This window comes from Eucyclogobius newberryi, unplaced genomic scaffold (assembly GCF_026437365.1).
Source record: "Eucyclogobius newberryi isolate DKJ021-1_F unplaced genomic scaffold, fEucNew1.0.hap1 SCAF_7, whole genome shotgun sequence".
Classification (NCBI taxonomy): Eukaryota; Metazoa; Chordata; class Actinopteri; order Gobiiformes; family Gobiidae; genus Eucyclogobius; species Eucyclogobius newberryi.
This window is the reverse complement of record NW_027316389.1, coordinates 6,414,363-6,430,957: the sequence shown is the minus strand read 5'-3', so window position 1 is coordinate 6,430,957 and position 16,595 is coordinate 6,414,363. Positions and strand designations below refer to the sequence as shown.

Here is a 16,595-nt window from a genome sequence, read left to right as displayed (position 1 = left end):
AGTCTTCTCGTTACCTTAATTAGTTTCTCCTGCCACTTGTTTGTTTCCACCAATCACCTGCTTCTCTGTGTGTATTTAACTTCTGTCTCCCCTTTTGTTCTGGGTCTGTTCGTCACTTCATGTCTGTCCTGCTTGTAACTCCTGCCCTGCCCCGCAGGAGGAGTTATTATTCAAAAGGGAGGGAGGGGTGACTCCGTGTGGGGTTTAGGGCGGGGTCGTGGGGCGGTGTTGTAACAGGATTTTTTACTTGTCCTGACATTGACATGAGGTATGTTTGTACCAAGTTTCATAAGTCTGCGATTAAAAAGGCCTGTCATTGCTGTAATGTATTTTGAAATTTGAGGTGGTGCTGGTGAGTAATTTTGCCACATAATTTCATTTTTTTTACACCAAAAAAACATTTTTCACAGATCTTGAATGCAGGTTATACAAAAATCACGTTAACTCATGTATTTTGTTGGCAAAAATCAGTTTCCAAATTTCCATGCATTTCTATGGCCAATTTTTACTGTTGCCATGGTAACACTGTATGAAAAAGATGGTCTCATTGTCTCTTTTAATCAGTACATTAAGGAGAATGTGTGTACCAAAATTCAAAAGTTTTCACCCATAAAGTTGTATTGGACTTTGCGGGGGCGCAATTGAGCCATTTTATGAATTTTGGGTCCAAAAATATCACGTTTTTGTTAACGTTCAGGGAGACAAAATTGGGAAATTTGTGGGAGAAAAATACAAATAACGGCAACTGTTTGTTCAGCCATTATTTTGTTTCTATTTGGACTCAAGCCAGAGTCACGTGACTTTGTCACATTGTGCCCAATGCAAATGAACCATTTGTCATTTTTTCAGTTGTGTACGAGAAATACATATAGTCTTTTAGGACATTTTTCGAGAGCCATTTTATTAGCTAGCCACTACATTTACATATCGTTGCGTTCAGCTTGGAAATTTTCACAAATGCACCAGTAAAATTGTCCCAAATATTATTTTTTAGAAATGTGGATATTTTATTTTACAAAAAATAGCAGTTTAATCTAAAATTCTCTTTGACCCGAAGGCATATCAGCTTCAAACTGATAACATTTCATTGCTCATGGGTTTTACGTCTTTTGGGCAAATTTGAAGTGTTTTCAGTGAAAACTGTTGGAGAAGATGCCAAAAGTACGGCGAGGTGCACTTTTGTCAGCGCAGTGATGGCCGACTTCCTGTGTGATGGAATGATCCATTTTTGAGGTGGCGCTACTGAGCCGTCGTTCAGTCTTTTTCACAGGGTCGTCACTCAAAATTAGAGCACACTGAGTTCCAATTTTCGAGATCACTCACGGGCATATTCGTCTGTCTTTACTACTCGATTTTTACGTTTTTCCAGGCCCTGGATACAATTTGAATAAGTCCCCTCGGATCAGGCCATCAAAACAAACGTGAAGAGCTGGCCCCTGTCCAGGGTGTGCCCCACCTAAGGCCCAAAGTCACTGGGATAGGCTCCCGAACGGGAACAAGTGATAGATTAACCTAATAATCTTGACATCTCTAATCGAAGCTCGTGGAGGACAAATCAACAGAAGAACCACAGATGCACTCGGCTGAAGAATGAAAGAAACGAGGAAAACTTTATCGACCACAAACAATGACAAGAGACAAACAGTTTAAACATTTAAGCGACAGCAGCTGAGAGTGAGAGTCACGTTAGCACCAGGGTTACGTAGCTTATGATTGTAACTCGTTTAGCGTCAGAGCATAGTCGCCAAAGTAAAAAAACAAAACAAACAGAAATAAACACTTTACACTTATAAACATGGCAGAAACTGATACACCGCCTGACCAAAAAGAAAAGACCCCACTTAAATTCAACTATGTGATAATTGTCTTTCAGCTGCAACACGGTATTTAAAGCCGACACATTTCTGAAACGACCTCGTGGAAAGACGAATCCCGTGGTCGTGGTCATGGATGAGATATCAGCGTGTTTATTTTACCACGAAATATCAGAGCATGTGTTTTTTTTTCTGTTTCGACTCTTTTGTTTCGGTCAGACGGTGTAGAATGAGACAAAAACTTAAAAACAAATCTTAATACACGTAAAAATATGTCCGACAAACTAACATTACTCGAGATCAAATGGATATTGGTTTCCACTTTTGCGTCAAAGTAAGACGTTTTGAGGTTTTGGTTGTGTAACATCAGAGAAAACAATAATAGCATCTGAGAAATAATAGCAATAACTGATGACGTGTGTTTGTTAATTAGTGGATTTTTAGAACAGGAAGACAATTACAAAGAATTTTAAAATAACAATTTAAATCTTTAACTTTTCATTTTTGCTTTTACTGCATTCGTTTACCGTATTTTCCGGACTATAAGTTGCACCTTTTTTCATAGTTTTGGCTTGGGTGCAACTTATACATATATTTATACTTATATTATATACTTATACTCCAGTGCGACTTATGTATGTTTTTTTCTTCTCTAATATGCATGTTTTGGCTGGTGCGACTTATACTCAGGAAAATACGATACTTTTTTCTGTTCTTTTTTCTTTCCTTGGTCAAAATCTCCACCGTTCTTTTTCGTGCATATTTGTTCCTGTTGAGATTTGTCCCTATTGAAAACGGCCTCGCACGTATATTCAGAAGTACTTGTACGTTTACTGCAGTAACTTAAGTCCGTGGCGTCGCGGGCCGGAGCTTCACGGGCACTTGACGTACTCCTCGGCGCGGCGGCTGATGACGTCTCGGAGCGACTCTGCCCGTTTCAGGAGCTCGTCCACTTCCGCGACTCTGTCCTGCCCGCGTTGATCCAGCGCCCGGATCCACCGCTCCAGATCTGAAACACCCCAAAACAGCACCACTTTAGAACAAACAGCACCCGCAGCACCCGAGTGAAGGTTTCACTTTAGAACAAACAGCACCCGCAGCACCCGGGTGAAGGCTTCACTTTAGAACAAACAGCACCCGCAGCACCCGAGTGAAGGTTTCACTTTAGAACAAACAGCACCCGCAGCACCCGGGTGAAGGCTTCACTTTAGAACAAACAGCACCCGCAGCACCCGAGTGAAGGTTTCACTTTAGAACAAACAGCACCCGCAGCACCCGGGTGAAGGCTTCACTTTAGAACAAACAGCACCCGCAGCACCCGGGTGAAGGCTTCACTTTAGAACAAACAGCACCCGCAGCACCCGGGTGAAGGTTTCACTTTAGAACAAGAGCCGGGTCACGTCGGTCCAAAATCTACATAAACTATGAGTAGCCCTAGTGTGATGTCACTTCCTGTAATTTTCGACAGATTTTAAAAAATGTCTCCACAAATACCTACTCGATTGATGTAAAACTATAATTTATACGTACAACAAATATAAATGCACAAAATAAAGTCAAAATGAGAAAGGTGAGGGGGGATGGTGACGTGTGCCTGTGGTTATGACGCGGTCCTGTGAACACCGCCCGTCAGTTTGGAGATTGGAGGAAAGGAGATAGTTTGTAATATCGCTAAACACTGCGGGAATCAATCAAACAAACACTCTGGACATATATGAAGCACAAATAGCAATGTAAGAAGGTTAAAAGCTCTGAAAAGTCGATTTTGCATGTTATGGGACCTTTAAATAATGCATCTAGAATACAGAAAGCATCTCATCACTTTATCTCCGGGGCATTAAACATAAGAATCCCAGACTTAAATCAGGCCTAACTTTACCTTCTATCTGCAGCAGTTTGTCCTCCACCTCCTTCTTCAGCACCTCCGCCTCCTTCTTCATCTCCACCAGCCGCTCGGCCGCTTCACCGTCCTGCGTTTGGTTCAACTTTTTATCTTTCAGGAGGTCAAACTTATCCACGACGTCCTTCAGATCCTAAAATATAATTACAAAATGAGTAGAGAGTAGTTTTAGTTTTTTTTCTTAGTTTTGGCGACTTATACTCCAGAGTGACTTATATATTATTCGTTATTTTCACACTGACAACCACAAGAGGGCGCTCTAGGCTCTAAGCGACGCAGAAGAAGAATCAGCACTTCTTCTTCCTCTGGAGTTTGTGGAGTTGTTTAGAAGTGACACAGAGGAAGAAGAATTCAATGGATTTAGTGATTTGGGGTAAAACTGATGCTTTGGTAAACTTGTTAGCATGTTCTTTATGCTATAGTTATCTGAATAAATTTCCCCAAAAATGCAACTTATAACTTATACAACTTTTTTTTTTTTTTTTCTGGTGCGACTTATAGTCCGGAAAATACGGTCATTTTCAAGGTTTTGTCCCCATTTTTTCTCCCCAACAAACTTTTCTAACTTTCTCTACCAAAACCCACTACTGGACGAATGAGGGATTGCATCCAAGTTTCGTTTTGTTTGTTTGTTTTACCGGCAGAGCGTCGAGGGCGTCGCCGAGAGCAGACTCCGCCTCCTCCGTCGCCTCCTCGGCCAGCTCTCTGTTTTGCTCCGTTTTGTTTTTCACGGCTTCGATCTCGTCTTTCAAATCGCCGAGTCGCCGCTCCGTCGCCTTCGCCTCCACCTCGTCCAATTTATCGTTCATCTGCAATGAACGCGGCAGATGGAGTTCGGTTAAAGCGCCCCCTACAGGACGGACGACTCGTTGAAATAAAATGCAGTTAGAATAAATGTATTTTGAATTGAAAATTATGAAAATGTTATCCCAGAATAGCATTTTTTTTTTAGGTTTATCTCGTCACTTCCTGTTTGTAGTTGATGACATCACAATAGGAAATGACAATGGGCAAAAACTCATCTAATGTCACAATTTTTTTAAATTTGCCAAATAAAAATGTATGAGAGCAACTTTATTTTGTTGAATTAATAAAAAAGCGTCAAAATAAATTTTACATAAACTTTGACTGGAATGAGTGTTCCTGGTGTGATGTCACTTCCTGTCATTTTACTACAGATTTTTCAACGTTTTCTCCACAAATACCTGCTCAATTGGTGTAAAACTATCATTTATATGTACAACAAGTATAAACACACTAAATAAAGTCAAAATTAGAACATCGTAAAACCCTGTCATACGCGCCTTTGAGCAACGTTCTGGATCAACACTGAGGCCGCGACGAAAACAAAAAAACACCATTTGTCTGGACTACTTCATGCGTTGCCATGGTTTCCTGAGCGTACCTCTTGCAGCTGGTCCCGGATCGTGTCCCGGTCTAGGCTGGCGGCGTCCAAATCGTCGTTGGCCTTGTCCTGGGCCTTTTCCGCGGCGTAAATGTCCTTCTGGATGTCCGACACGTCTATGCCTTTGGTCCGAGCTCTGAGAAACGTCAAGTAAAACCACCGCGGATGAATCTATCTCTACAAACACCAAACCGACAGCGTGAAGAAGACGAGATGTTGACCGATTCTAGCAGTCGACTGTAGGGCATTCGACTGAAATAAGGATTAGTTGCAGCCCTGGTTGACAATTTAGACAATTATTTATGCGATTGAGAATTTTGAAAAGACATTTTTCACTGACTTGAGCTCCAGAGCCCGTTCCTTCAGCTCCTCTGCGGCTCTGGCCTGATCCTGCAGCTTCTTCAGGTCCTTGCCCGAGTTCTGGGCGTTGTTCATGAGTTCCGCGAGCTCCTGGATCATGGCTCGGATCTGGTCCGGGGTCCGAGGCAGGTTTATGTTCAGGACGGCTCGAGCCATTTTCTCGATGTCCTCCGCGGGAAGCAGATTGTCTACGGAGAAGAGGGAACGGTCCACAACTGTAACTCTAATTTGATCTCATTTTGTTACGCTATATAAATACACTGTAATAATAATAAAATAATAATTAAAAAATAAATAAAAATAAATAAAAAAATAAATACAAATAAATACAAATAAATACAAATAAATAAAAATAAAATTAGATGAAATAAATAAATAAAATAATACTTGAACTTGATGTCTAGCTGCATGAAGTTTTTGTTTGAATTGTTTTTTGAATTGTTTTTTAATCTTTGTGTGTGTGTGTGTGTCTGTGTGTGTGTATGTATTTTTTTTCTTTCCTTTAATTAAAAAAAACAAAAAACAAAAAAAAGTGAGATTGAGGTGATTCCTTTCACTCCAGCTCTGCGTTAAGTAAAAAAGAAAAAAGAATCCTCACCGAGCAGATAATCCTTGACTTTCTTGATGAGTTCTTTGACTTGGTCCTTGTCCTTCTCAAAGGAGTCTTTCATGGAAATGATCCGGTCCTGGCGGTCTTTGGACTGGACCTTAGTCGTCTGATTCACTCTCTCCATCTGAAAAAACACCACAATATTTTCAACTTTGTCCCGTGAATGTGGAATTTGATTATCAGGGTCGCAAAATGTTGGGAGTTTTCAAAGTTGGGAAGATGCCATCAGGAATCTTTAATAATATTAATAAATCAGTTTTATACAACACTCAAAAGACGCTTTACATGCAAAAAAAAGAGACGGACACAGCAACATTAAACAGCCAAATTAAAGAAAGGCTAGTTTGAACAGGTGAATTTTAAGTTTTGTAATGAGTCCGAGTTTCTAATGGGTATGTGTCATTTATGGGAGTTAACGAGTATAAATGAGAATAAAAAGGGAATGCTGAAGGTTGTCTCTTAACACGGTGTGATGTACAGAATCATAACAACCTGAATTTATCACCAAAAAAAACCAACAAGCAATAATGTATAATTTGCCCTATGAATGTGATTTCTTTTTTCAGCATCAATCAGGGTTGCAAAATGTTGGAAATTTTCAAAGGTGGAAAATGTCTGAAAAGGACTGCACACAAATTAAACTAGGACTAGATTTGAGCCAATCAGGTGTAAGCCAGGACAAACCCAGAATCAGAACTGGTCTAAAGCAGATTTAAACAAGGATTAAACAAGACCAAACCAGGTATAAACTAGTGCTAAACCAGAATAAACCAGTATACAAGATTTTTCAACATTTAAAAGATGGGTTGGGGGCCGGATTAAATCACTTGGAGGGCCTGATTTGGCCCCAGGGCCTTATGTTGAATAGCCCTGTTTTAATGGGTATGGGGATTTTTTGAGATTTAACAAGAATAAATTAGAATGAAAAGGGAATTAACAGTCCTGAAGGTTGTGTCTTAACAGGAAGTGATGTGCAGCACCATAACAACCTGAATTAAAAAATAAAATAGAATAAAAAGTAAATAATAACGTAAACCGACCTCGTCCTTGGCCTGCTGTATCTTCAGCGGCAGCGCGTTGATGGCGTCCCGCGTGCTTTGGGCCGTCTCCAAGGCTTTTTGGCTCAGGGAAACGATGCCGTCACAGTCCGGACCCCCGCACTTTCGGCCGAACAGCCAGGTCTGACACAGCGCCCCCCCGCAGCCCGAGCAGTCCCGACCCGAGCCGCCGCAGACCTGCCGCAGAGAGAGACGCCAAAACCGGGACGTGAGTCGGGACGAAACGCCAGCTCGTGACCTGAAAACGCCAGCTCGTGACCTGAAAACGCCAGCTCGTGACCTGAAAACGCCAGCTCGTGACCTCAAAATGCCAGCTCGTGACCTGAAAACGCCAGCTCGTGACCTCAAAATGCCAGCTCGTGACCTGAAAACGCCAGCTCGTGACCTGAAAACGCCAGCTCGTGACCTAAAAACGCCAGCTCGTGACCTCAAAACGCCAGCTCGTGACCTGAAAACGCCAGCTCGTGACCTAAAAACGCCAGCTCGTGACCTCAAAACGCCAGCTCGTGACCTCAAAACGCCAGCTCGTGACCTGAAAACGCCAGCTCGTGACCTCAAAACGCCAGCTCGTGACCTCAAAACGCCAGCTCGTGACCTGAAAACGCCAGCTCGTGACCTGAAAACGCCAGCTCGTGACCTCAAAACGCCAGCTCGTGACCTCAAAATGCCAGCTCGTGACCTGAAAACGCCAGCTCGTGACCTCAAAACGCCAGCTCGTGACCTCAAAACGCCAGCTCGTGACCTGAAAACGCCAGCTCGTGACCTGAAAACGCCAGCTCGTGACCTCAAAACGCCAGCTCGTGACCTCAAAACGCCAGCTCGTGACCTCAAAACGCCAGCTCGTGACCTGAAAACGCCAGCTCGTGACCTGAAAACGCCAGCTCGTGACCTCAAACCCCCCGTCGGGCCTCACCTGCTTGTTGAGGTCGACGACGTTCAGGGCTTTGACCTTGTCCTCCAGGGGCCCCACTGCTTGCCCGCCGCACGTGTCCAGTTTGCGCTTGGCCTTGCGTCGCGTGTCCGCCGAGTCCTCCGCCGCGTCGGAGGCGTTTTTCACTCGTGAATCCGCGGCCTGGAACGACTTGAAGCTCTTCTTTATGTTCTCCAATAGATCTACAGTGGAACAGGGGAAAACAACATGTATAAGGCAAGGCAAGTTTATTTGTAGAACACATTTCATACACAAGGCAATTCAAAGTGCTTCACACGACAGGAAAAATGCATTAATATCACACAGAAATGACAGAAACAGAAATACAATAAAATTAACTAAATGCATTTTTTCTTTTTTAAATAAGAAAAAAATAAATAAAAATAATATATATATATATATATATATATATATATATATAATGCCGTGGCTGCAGAGCCGCAGCGAGGTAACCCTAACCCTAACCCTAACCTTAACCCGGCGCGTTCTAAAACGGCGCGGGCAAATAGCGCAGCAGTTTCAGGAGCCGCGGCACAAAATAACATGGCAGTTTCGGCCCCGTGCCGCGGCTCTGTAGACACTCCCATTTATTTATTTATTTATATATATATATATATATATATATATATATATATATATATATATATATATATATATACATCCATTTTCTACCGCTTGTTCCCTTTCGGGGTCACGGGTGACTGGAGCCTATCCCTGTAAATAAATAATAAACAAATAAAAAAAATAAAAAAAGCCTTATTAAACTTTCAAATAAGACTATAAGGTGATATTATTGCGCTTTAATGATGGATTTTAAAGACATTTCCCATTAATTAAACACATGTAAAGGGCATGTTTTAACACATTTCTGTTTTTCTAAATCACTTTTAACATGAAACAATCCCAGAATTACATGACACAAAATAAGCAGGAAATTGTGATCACGTTTAAAGTATCATAATATTCTCACAATGGTTTAATGTCAAAAAAATATGAATTAATTAATTGGAAAATGGACAAATTTGACCGACTTTGGACTAAACAGGATTTTGATTTGATTGTGCCATGATTTTTTTTCAGTCTGGACAAAATGTTGCTCTGTGGTCGTGGTCTGTGTCCGTTTGATGCATGATGTCTGACCTTTGAAAATAAAAAAATATAAAAATTACGTGAAATAAATCCCAAAATGACCCCTTTATTACGACCCACCTGACCAATCCACCTGTAGAGCACTGAGACCTTTGACTAATTTGAATTTCCCAATAAACTGCCCCTGACTTGACCGCTCTAGTTTCGGCCGTTCCCCTTAAAGCGCGAGACAAAAGCGCCCTCTGCTGGGTAAAACGGCTCACAGCGGTCACAGTGGCTCGTGGGCGTCTGCGTTCACCTTCTGCGTCCTCCTCGTCCTCGTCGTTTTCCACTTTGTTCCGGAGGCGGGACAGCAGGTTCTTGAACTGGAAGTCGATGTTGTCGATCTCGGTGTTCAGAAGCGGCGTCGGGTCGAGCAGGATGCAGTGCGGGTCGATGCTGTTTTTCAGCTTCCTGAAAAGAGAAACGTGCTCGATATGGTCAGCGTCGGTTTGTATTTGCTGCACCTAAAAGCTTGATTTGGTTAGTATTACATATTTACATCCATAAATCTCTTTGCTCTTGCTCCAGGCCTCCAATTGAATAATTATTAATATGGTGTTTTCCGGAGTATAAGTTGCACCAGCCAAAAATGCATAATAGAGAAGAAAAAAAACATATATAAGTCGCATTTTTGGGGGAATGTATTTGATCAAATCCAAGACAAAGAACAGACATTTCATCTTGAAATGCAGTTTAAAATAATAACAGATGATAGAACTTGGTGAATAGGTGTACGTATGCTAACGCTAACACCTTCAGCTACATGACGTATGCTAACGCTAACACCTTCAGCTACATGACGTATGCTAACGCTAACACCTTCAGCTACATGACGTATGCTAACGCTAACACCTTCAGCTACATGACGTATGCTAACGCTAACACCTTCATCTACATGACGTATGCTAACGCTAACACCTTCAGCTACATGACGTATGCTAACGCTAACACCTTCAGCTACATGACGTATGCTAACGCTAACACCTTCAGCTACATGACGTATGCTAACGCTAACACCTTCAGCTACATGACGTATGCTAACGCTAACACCTTCAGCTACATGACGTATGCTAACGCTAACACCTTCATCTACATGACGTATGCTAACGCTAACACCTTCAGCTACATGACGTATGCTAACGCTAACACCTTCAGCTACATGACGTATGCTAACGCTAACACCTTCAGCTACATGACGTATGCTAACGCTAACACCTTCAGCTACATGACGTATGCTAACGCTAACACCTTCAGCTACATGACGTATGCTAACGCTAACACCTTCAGCTACATGACGTATGCTAACGCTAACACCTTCATCTACATGACGTATGCTAACGCTAACACCTTCAGCTACATGACGTATGCTAACGCTAACACCTTCAGCTACATGACGTATGCTAACGCTAACACCTTCAGCTACATGACGTATGCTAACGCTAACACCTTCAGCTACATGACGTATGCTAACGCTAACACCTTCAGCTACATGACGTATGCTAACGATAACACCTTCATCTACATGACGTATGCTAACGCTAACACCTTCAGCTACATGACGTATGCTAACGCTAACACCTTCAGCTACATGAGGCACAGACAGAACTGTGGTAAGTGTCTGGTATGTTAACGTAACATATGAACAGTTCTTCAGATAACTATAGCATAAAGAACATGCTAACAAGTTTAGCAAAGCATCAGTTTTACCCCAAATCACTAAATCCACTGAATTCTTCTTCCTCTGTGTCACTTCTAAACAACTCCACAAACTCCAGAGGAAGAGGAAGTGCAGATTCTTCTTCTGCGTCGCTTAGAGCCTAGAGCGCCCTCTTGTGGTGGTCAGTGTGAAAATAACTAATAATATCACATATAAGTCGCTTCGGGTATAAGTAAATAAGTAAAAATATAAGTATAAGTCGCACCCGGGCAAAACTATGAAAAAAGGTGAGACATAAATTCCTGAAAATATGGTATTTGTGCTTTAAAATCTCACTACGTGCACTCACAGGATCTTCCGAAACAGCGCCTCCACCTGGCTGACGCGGGGAGAACTCGGTCGCGTCGCGTTCCCCCTCAGCTTGTCCAGGTCCAGGACGAGGCTCCGCAGCCGCTCTTGGTGCCTCGGGGCCCCGGGACGGCGCTCGTCGGGCGGGCGAGGGATGAAGGTTCTCATGGTCAGCGCGGCTCGCTCCACGTCCGCCACGTGGTGCCCCCAGTGTTTGGCGCAGGCGTGGCACTCGGCGCACTCGGGAAAGTGGGTGTCGTGGCCGGGGGCGCACTCGTCACAGAAAATGCCCGTCACGCCCTCGCGGCAGTTGCACTCGCCGGTCTCAGAGTCGCAGGAGGGTCGCCGCGTGCCCTCCAGGTTACAGTCGCACGCTGCAAAACATCATGTTCACATTTTCAAGATGTACAATATGGAATTTACACAAAGTTCTGGGCCTGAAATGAGAAATACCATCTGCCTAATATCTTCATAGCGAAAACAAACAACGCTTCAGAAAATATAAACCAGGGCGGCAACTAACGATCATTTTGCTGATCGATTAGCATAGCGATTATTCAGAATCAGAATCAGAAAGGGTTTATTTCCATTGTCGATGAACAGAATTCACAAACATAGTAACTTTTATTGGTGATTTGGTGCAACATAAAACAATGAACAATGAATAAGTCAAAAAGAGTTTTTTTTTTTTAATCTGCCATGGGATAGAAATAACAATAAGCTGTAAGATGAAAAATAGGAATCACAATTAAAAATAGGCTTAATATGTAGACAAATTTACAGTGGAATTTACATATTTACATAGAGATAAAAACAATAAATAGAAAGCGAAGTGCATGTAAATATAAGATTTGTGCTCAATTTGACCCAGATGAAGTTAAGACGTCGCTGCTTGAGATTGTGATCGTCCTGATGGAGTTTTATTGCAAATAAAATAGTTTTTTTGATCAAAAAGGCCAAAAGTCCAAGCGTCTTGTTTCATTTTGACGTAGTTCCTGCTTTAAAACATCTCTTCTCACACCACGTGTTTTGGAGTCTGTTTATAGTCCAAATAACCATCATTCGATTAGTAAATTTGTTGACAATTATCTCAATAATCGATTAGTTGCGATTAATCGGTGAACTTGTCCCGGCCCTAAAATAAACAATAAACTACTACATTGAAACTACTTTATGCCTTTGACACATTCCAGTAAACCATTCTCTGCAATAAATAAAATACAATAAATACAATAAATGCAATAAATAGAATAATATAAATGTGATGAATAAAATAAATACGATGAATAAATAAAATAAATAAATCAAATGATAATTGGTACCTACAGTTTTATGATGACTCAGTGAAGTTACTTAATCAACACTTTACAGTTCAAATCTTATCTTTTAATACCACAAAAACAGTAAACATTTCCGCTCTAGTGGAAAGAAAACTACTGAGCCCCAAAAACACTGTCACATCTATAAACGACTGAACAACAGGTTGTGTGGTAATTATCGTGAGATTCTGTCGTCACATTAACCAATTCCCACTTAATATATTAATAGTAGAGTTGTCACGATAGTAAAATGTCCATTCCAATCATTCAAACTCATATGAATGATTAGAAATATACAATCAATATACTTTAAATATGTAATAAATGTATGTTTGTGATGAGGGCGACTCACAGACGCACTGCAGGCCGGGGTTTCCAAAGTGATTTTCTCCACATTCGTCACATTTCCTCCCGCCGTACTCGGGCTGGCACGGGCACTGACCGGTCGCCTGGAAACAACACGACACACTGACCACAGGAGTTCAGCTCTGACGTCAAACCTGAACCCGAGCGTGACAGACGGCAGAGTTTTTGTGGTACAAATGCTCATGGAGCACATCCGATGTTACAATGTGTGACATCGGATGTGAATGCTCGTGGTTTTAAGTCTTTTTTAGATTAAAATAAGCAACTGTTCTGATTTTCTAGTGTTGAAAATGTCAGTTAGTTTACTTTTCTATCACCAAAGAGACCAAAAATACGATTTGGTAGCCTCAAAACTGTATTAAAGCTTCACAAAGGTGTGTTTTATGGTACAATACGTAAAAACTATAGTGTGGTAGTTTCTTCAGCTTCAGTTTTTAATTGAGGGTCATTTGAGTAGTTAATCCCCCAAATTGGACTCAAAGTGGATCGACAGCTACAGCACATTAACTTTAAAAGATATATCCAGTAAACCATTGTCTGCAATAAATACAAATTAAAAAACAAAATAAAATAAATAAAATAAATAAAATAAATAAAATAAATAAAATAAATAAAATAAATAAAATAAATAAAATAAATAAAATAAATAAATACAATTAAATAAAATTAAATGAATTAAATAAAACAATTAAAATAAGAAGAAGAAAATAAAAACGTTAAAAATAATAACAAATAAATAGCAGAATGAATTACTTTTTAATTGGTACCTACAGATTTATGATGACTCACTGAAGTTACAACATTCTACAGTTCTTTTTATCTCAAAAATAGCAAACATTTCCGCCCTAGTGCAGAGAAAAGGCAAAAAACGACAACCACTGAGCCCCCCAAAAACAGCGTCACATCTATAAACGACTGAACGCCGGCCCCCTCACCTTGTCACAGGCGTTGGACGGAGCGGGCCCCTCACCTTGTCACAGGCGTTGGACGGAGCGGGCCCCTCACCTTGTCACAGGCGTTGGACGGAGCGGGCCCCTCACCTTGTCACAGGCGTTGGACGGAGCGGGCCCCTCACCTTGTCACAGGCGTTGGACGGAGCGGGCCCCTCACCTTGTCACAGGCGTTGGACGGAGCGGGCCCCTCACCTTGTCACAGGCGTTGGACAGAGCGGGCCCCTCACCTTGTCACTGGCGTTGGACAGAGCGGGCCCCTCACCTTGTCACAGGCGTTGGACAGAGCGGCCCCCTCACCTTGTCACAGGCGTTGGACAGAGCGGCCCCCTCACCTTGTCACAGGCGTTGGACAGAGCGGGCCCCTCACCTTGTCACAGGCGTTGGACGGAGCGGCCCCCTCACCTTGTCACAGGCGTTGGACAGAGCGGGCCCCTCACCTTGTCACAGGCGTTGGAAAGAGCGGGCCCCTCACCTTGTCACAGGCGTTGGACGGAGCGGCCCCCTCACCTTGTCACAGGCGTTGGACGGAGCGGCCCCTCACCTTGTCACAGGCGTTGGACGGAGCGGCCCCCTCACCTTGTCACAGGCGTTGGACGGAGCGGCACCCTCACCTTGTCACAGGCGTTGGACAGAGCGGGCCCCTCACCTTGTCACAGGCGTTGGACAGAGCGGGCCCCTCACCTTGTCACAGGCGTTGGACGGAGCGGCCCCCTCACCTTGTCACAGGCGTTGGACGGAGCGGCACCCTCACCTTGTCACAGGCGTTGGACAGAGCGGGCCCCTCACCTTGTCACAGGCGTTGGACGGAGCGGCACCCTCACCTTGTCACAGGCGTTGGACGGAGCGGGCCCCTCACCTTGTCACAGGCGTTGGACGGAGCGGCCCCCTCACCTTGTCACAGGCGTTGGACAGAGCGGCCCCCTCACCTTGTCACAGGCGTTGGACAGAGCGGGCCCCTCACCTTGTCACAGGCGTTGGACGGAGCGGCCCCCTCACCTTGTCACAGGCGTTGGACGGAGCGGGCCCCTCACCTTGTCACAGGCGTTGGACGGAGCGGGCCCCTCACCTTGTCACAGGCGTTGGACGGAGCGGCCCCCTCACCTTGTCACAGGCGTTGGACGGAGCGGCCCCCTCACCTTGTCACAGGCGTTGGACGGAGCGGGCCCCTCACCTTGTCACAGGCGTTGGACGGAGCGGGCCCCTCACCTTGTCACAGGCGTTGGACGGAGCGGGCCCCTCACCTTGTCACAGGCGTTGGACGGAGCGGCCCCCTCACCTTGTCACAGGCGTTGGACGGAGCGGCCCCCTCACCTTGTCACAGGCGTTGGACGGAGCGGGCCCCTCACCTTGTCACAGGCGTTGGACAGAGCGGGCCCCTCACCTTGTCACAGGCGTTGGACAGAGCGGCCCCCTCACCTTGTCACAGGCGTTGGACAGAGCGGGCCCCTCACCTTGTCACAGGCGTTGGACAGAGCGGGCCCCTCACCTTGTCACAGGCGTTGGACAGAGCGGGCCCCTCACCTTGTCACAGGCGTTGGACGGAGCGGGCCCCTCACCTTGTCACAGGCGTTGGACAGAGCTGCCCCCTCACCTTGTCACAGGCGTTGGACGGAGCGGCCCCCTCACCTTGTCACAGGCGTTGGACGGAGCGGCCCCCTCACCTTGTCACAGGCGTTGGACAGAGCGGCCCCCTCACCTTGTCACAGGCGTTGGACAGAGCGCCCTCACCTTGTCACAGGCGTTGGACAGGAGCGGGCCCCTCACCTTGTCACAGGCGTTGGACAGAGCGGGCCCCCTCACCTTGTCACAGGCGTTGGACGGAGCGGGCCCCCTCACCTTGTCACAGGCGTTGGACGGAGCGGGCCCCTCACCTTGTCACAGGCGTTGGACGGAGCGGCCCCTCACCTTGTCACAGGCGTTGGACAGAGCGGGCCCCTCACCTTGTCACAGGCGTTGGACAGAGCGGGCCCCTCACCTTGTCACAGGCGTTGGACGGAGCGGGCCCCTCACCTTGTCACAGGCGTTGGACGGAGCGGGCCCCCTCACCTTGTCACAGGCGTTGGACAGAGCGGCCCCCTCACCTTGTCACAGGCGTTGGACGGAGCGGGCCCCCTCACCTTGTCACAGGCGTTGGACGGAGCGGGCCCCTCACCTTGTCACAGGCGTTGGACGGAGCGGGCCCCTCACCTTGTCACAGGCGTTGGACGGAGCGGGCCCCCTCACCTTGTCACAGGCGTTGGACGGAGCGGCCCCTCACCTTGTCACAGGCGTTGGACGGAGCGGCCCCCTCACCTTGTCACAGGCGTTGGACGGAGCGGGCCCCCTCACCTTGTCACAGGCGTTGGACGGAGCGGGCCCCCTCACCTTGTCACAGGCGTTGGACGGAGCGGGCCCCTCACCTTGTCACAGGCGTTGGACAGAGCGGCCCCCTCACCTTGTCACAGGCGTTGGACGGAGCGGGCCCCTCACCTTGTCACAGGCGTTGGACGGAGCGGCCCCCTCACCTTGTCACAGGCGTTGGACGGAGCGGGCCCCTCACCTTGTCACAGGCGTTGGACGGAGCGGCCCCCTCACCTTGTCACAGGCGTTGACGGAGCGGGCCCCTCACCTTGTCACAGGCGTTGGACGGAGCGGGCCCCTCACCTTGTCACAGGCGTTGGACGGAGCGGGCCCCTCACCTTGTCACAGGCGTTGGACGGAGCGGGCCCCTCACCTTGTCACAGGCGTTGGACGGAGCGGGCCC

At 45.6% G+C, this 16,595-nt stretch overlaps 1 protein-coding gene across 1 annotated transcript in view; it reads right to left on the bottom strand.

Moving 5' to 3' along the window:
- Positions 1-1,609: 1,609 nt before the first annotated feature.
- The window catches only part of lamb4 (laminin, beta 4), a 48,124-nt gene continuing 33,138 nt past the window's right edge, over positions 1,610-16,595 (bottom strand). Inside the window, exons 26-36 of the mRNA XM_072435595.1 lie at positions 12,886-12,982; positions 11,216-11,588; positions 9,466-9,620; positions 8,061-8,260; positions 7,130-7,324; positions 6,078-6,213; positions 5,460-5,667; positions 5,120-5,255; positions 4,353-4,523; positions 3,694-3,847; positions 1,610-2,823 (exon numbers count right to left, since the gene is read on the bottom strand). Coding sequence (XP_072291696.1) covers positions 2,687-2,823; positions 3,694-3,847; positions 4,353-4,523; positions 5,120-5,255; positions 5,460-5,667; positions 6,078-6,213; positions 7,130-7,324; positions 8,061-8,260; positions 9,466-9,620; positions 11,216-11,588; positions 12,886-12,982 — 1,962 coding nt within the window. The 3' untranslated portion in view covers positions 1,610-2,686. The remainder of the gene's footprint in view (positions 2,824-3,693; positions 3,848-4,352; positions 4,524-5,119; positions 5,256-5,459; positions 5,668-6,077; positions 6,214-7,129; positions 7,325-8,060; positions 8,261-9,465; positions 9,621-11,215; positions 11,589-12,885; positions 12,983-16,595) is intronic.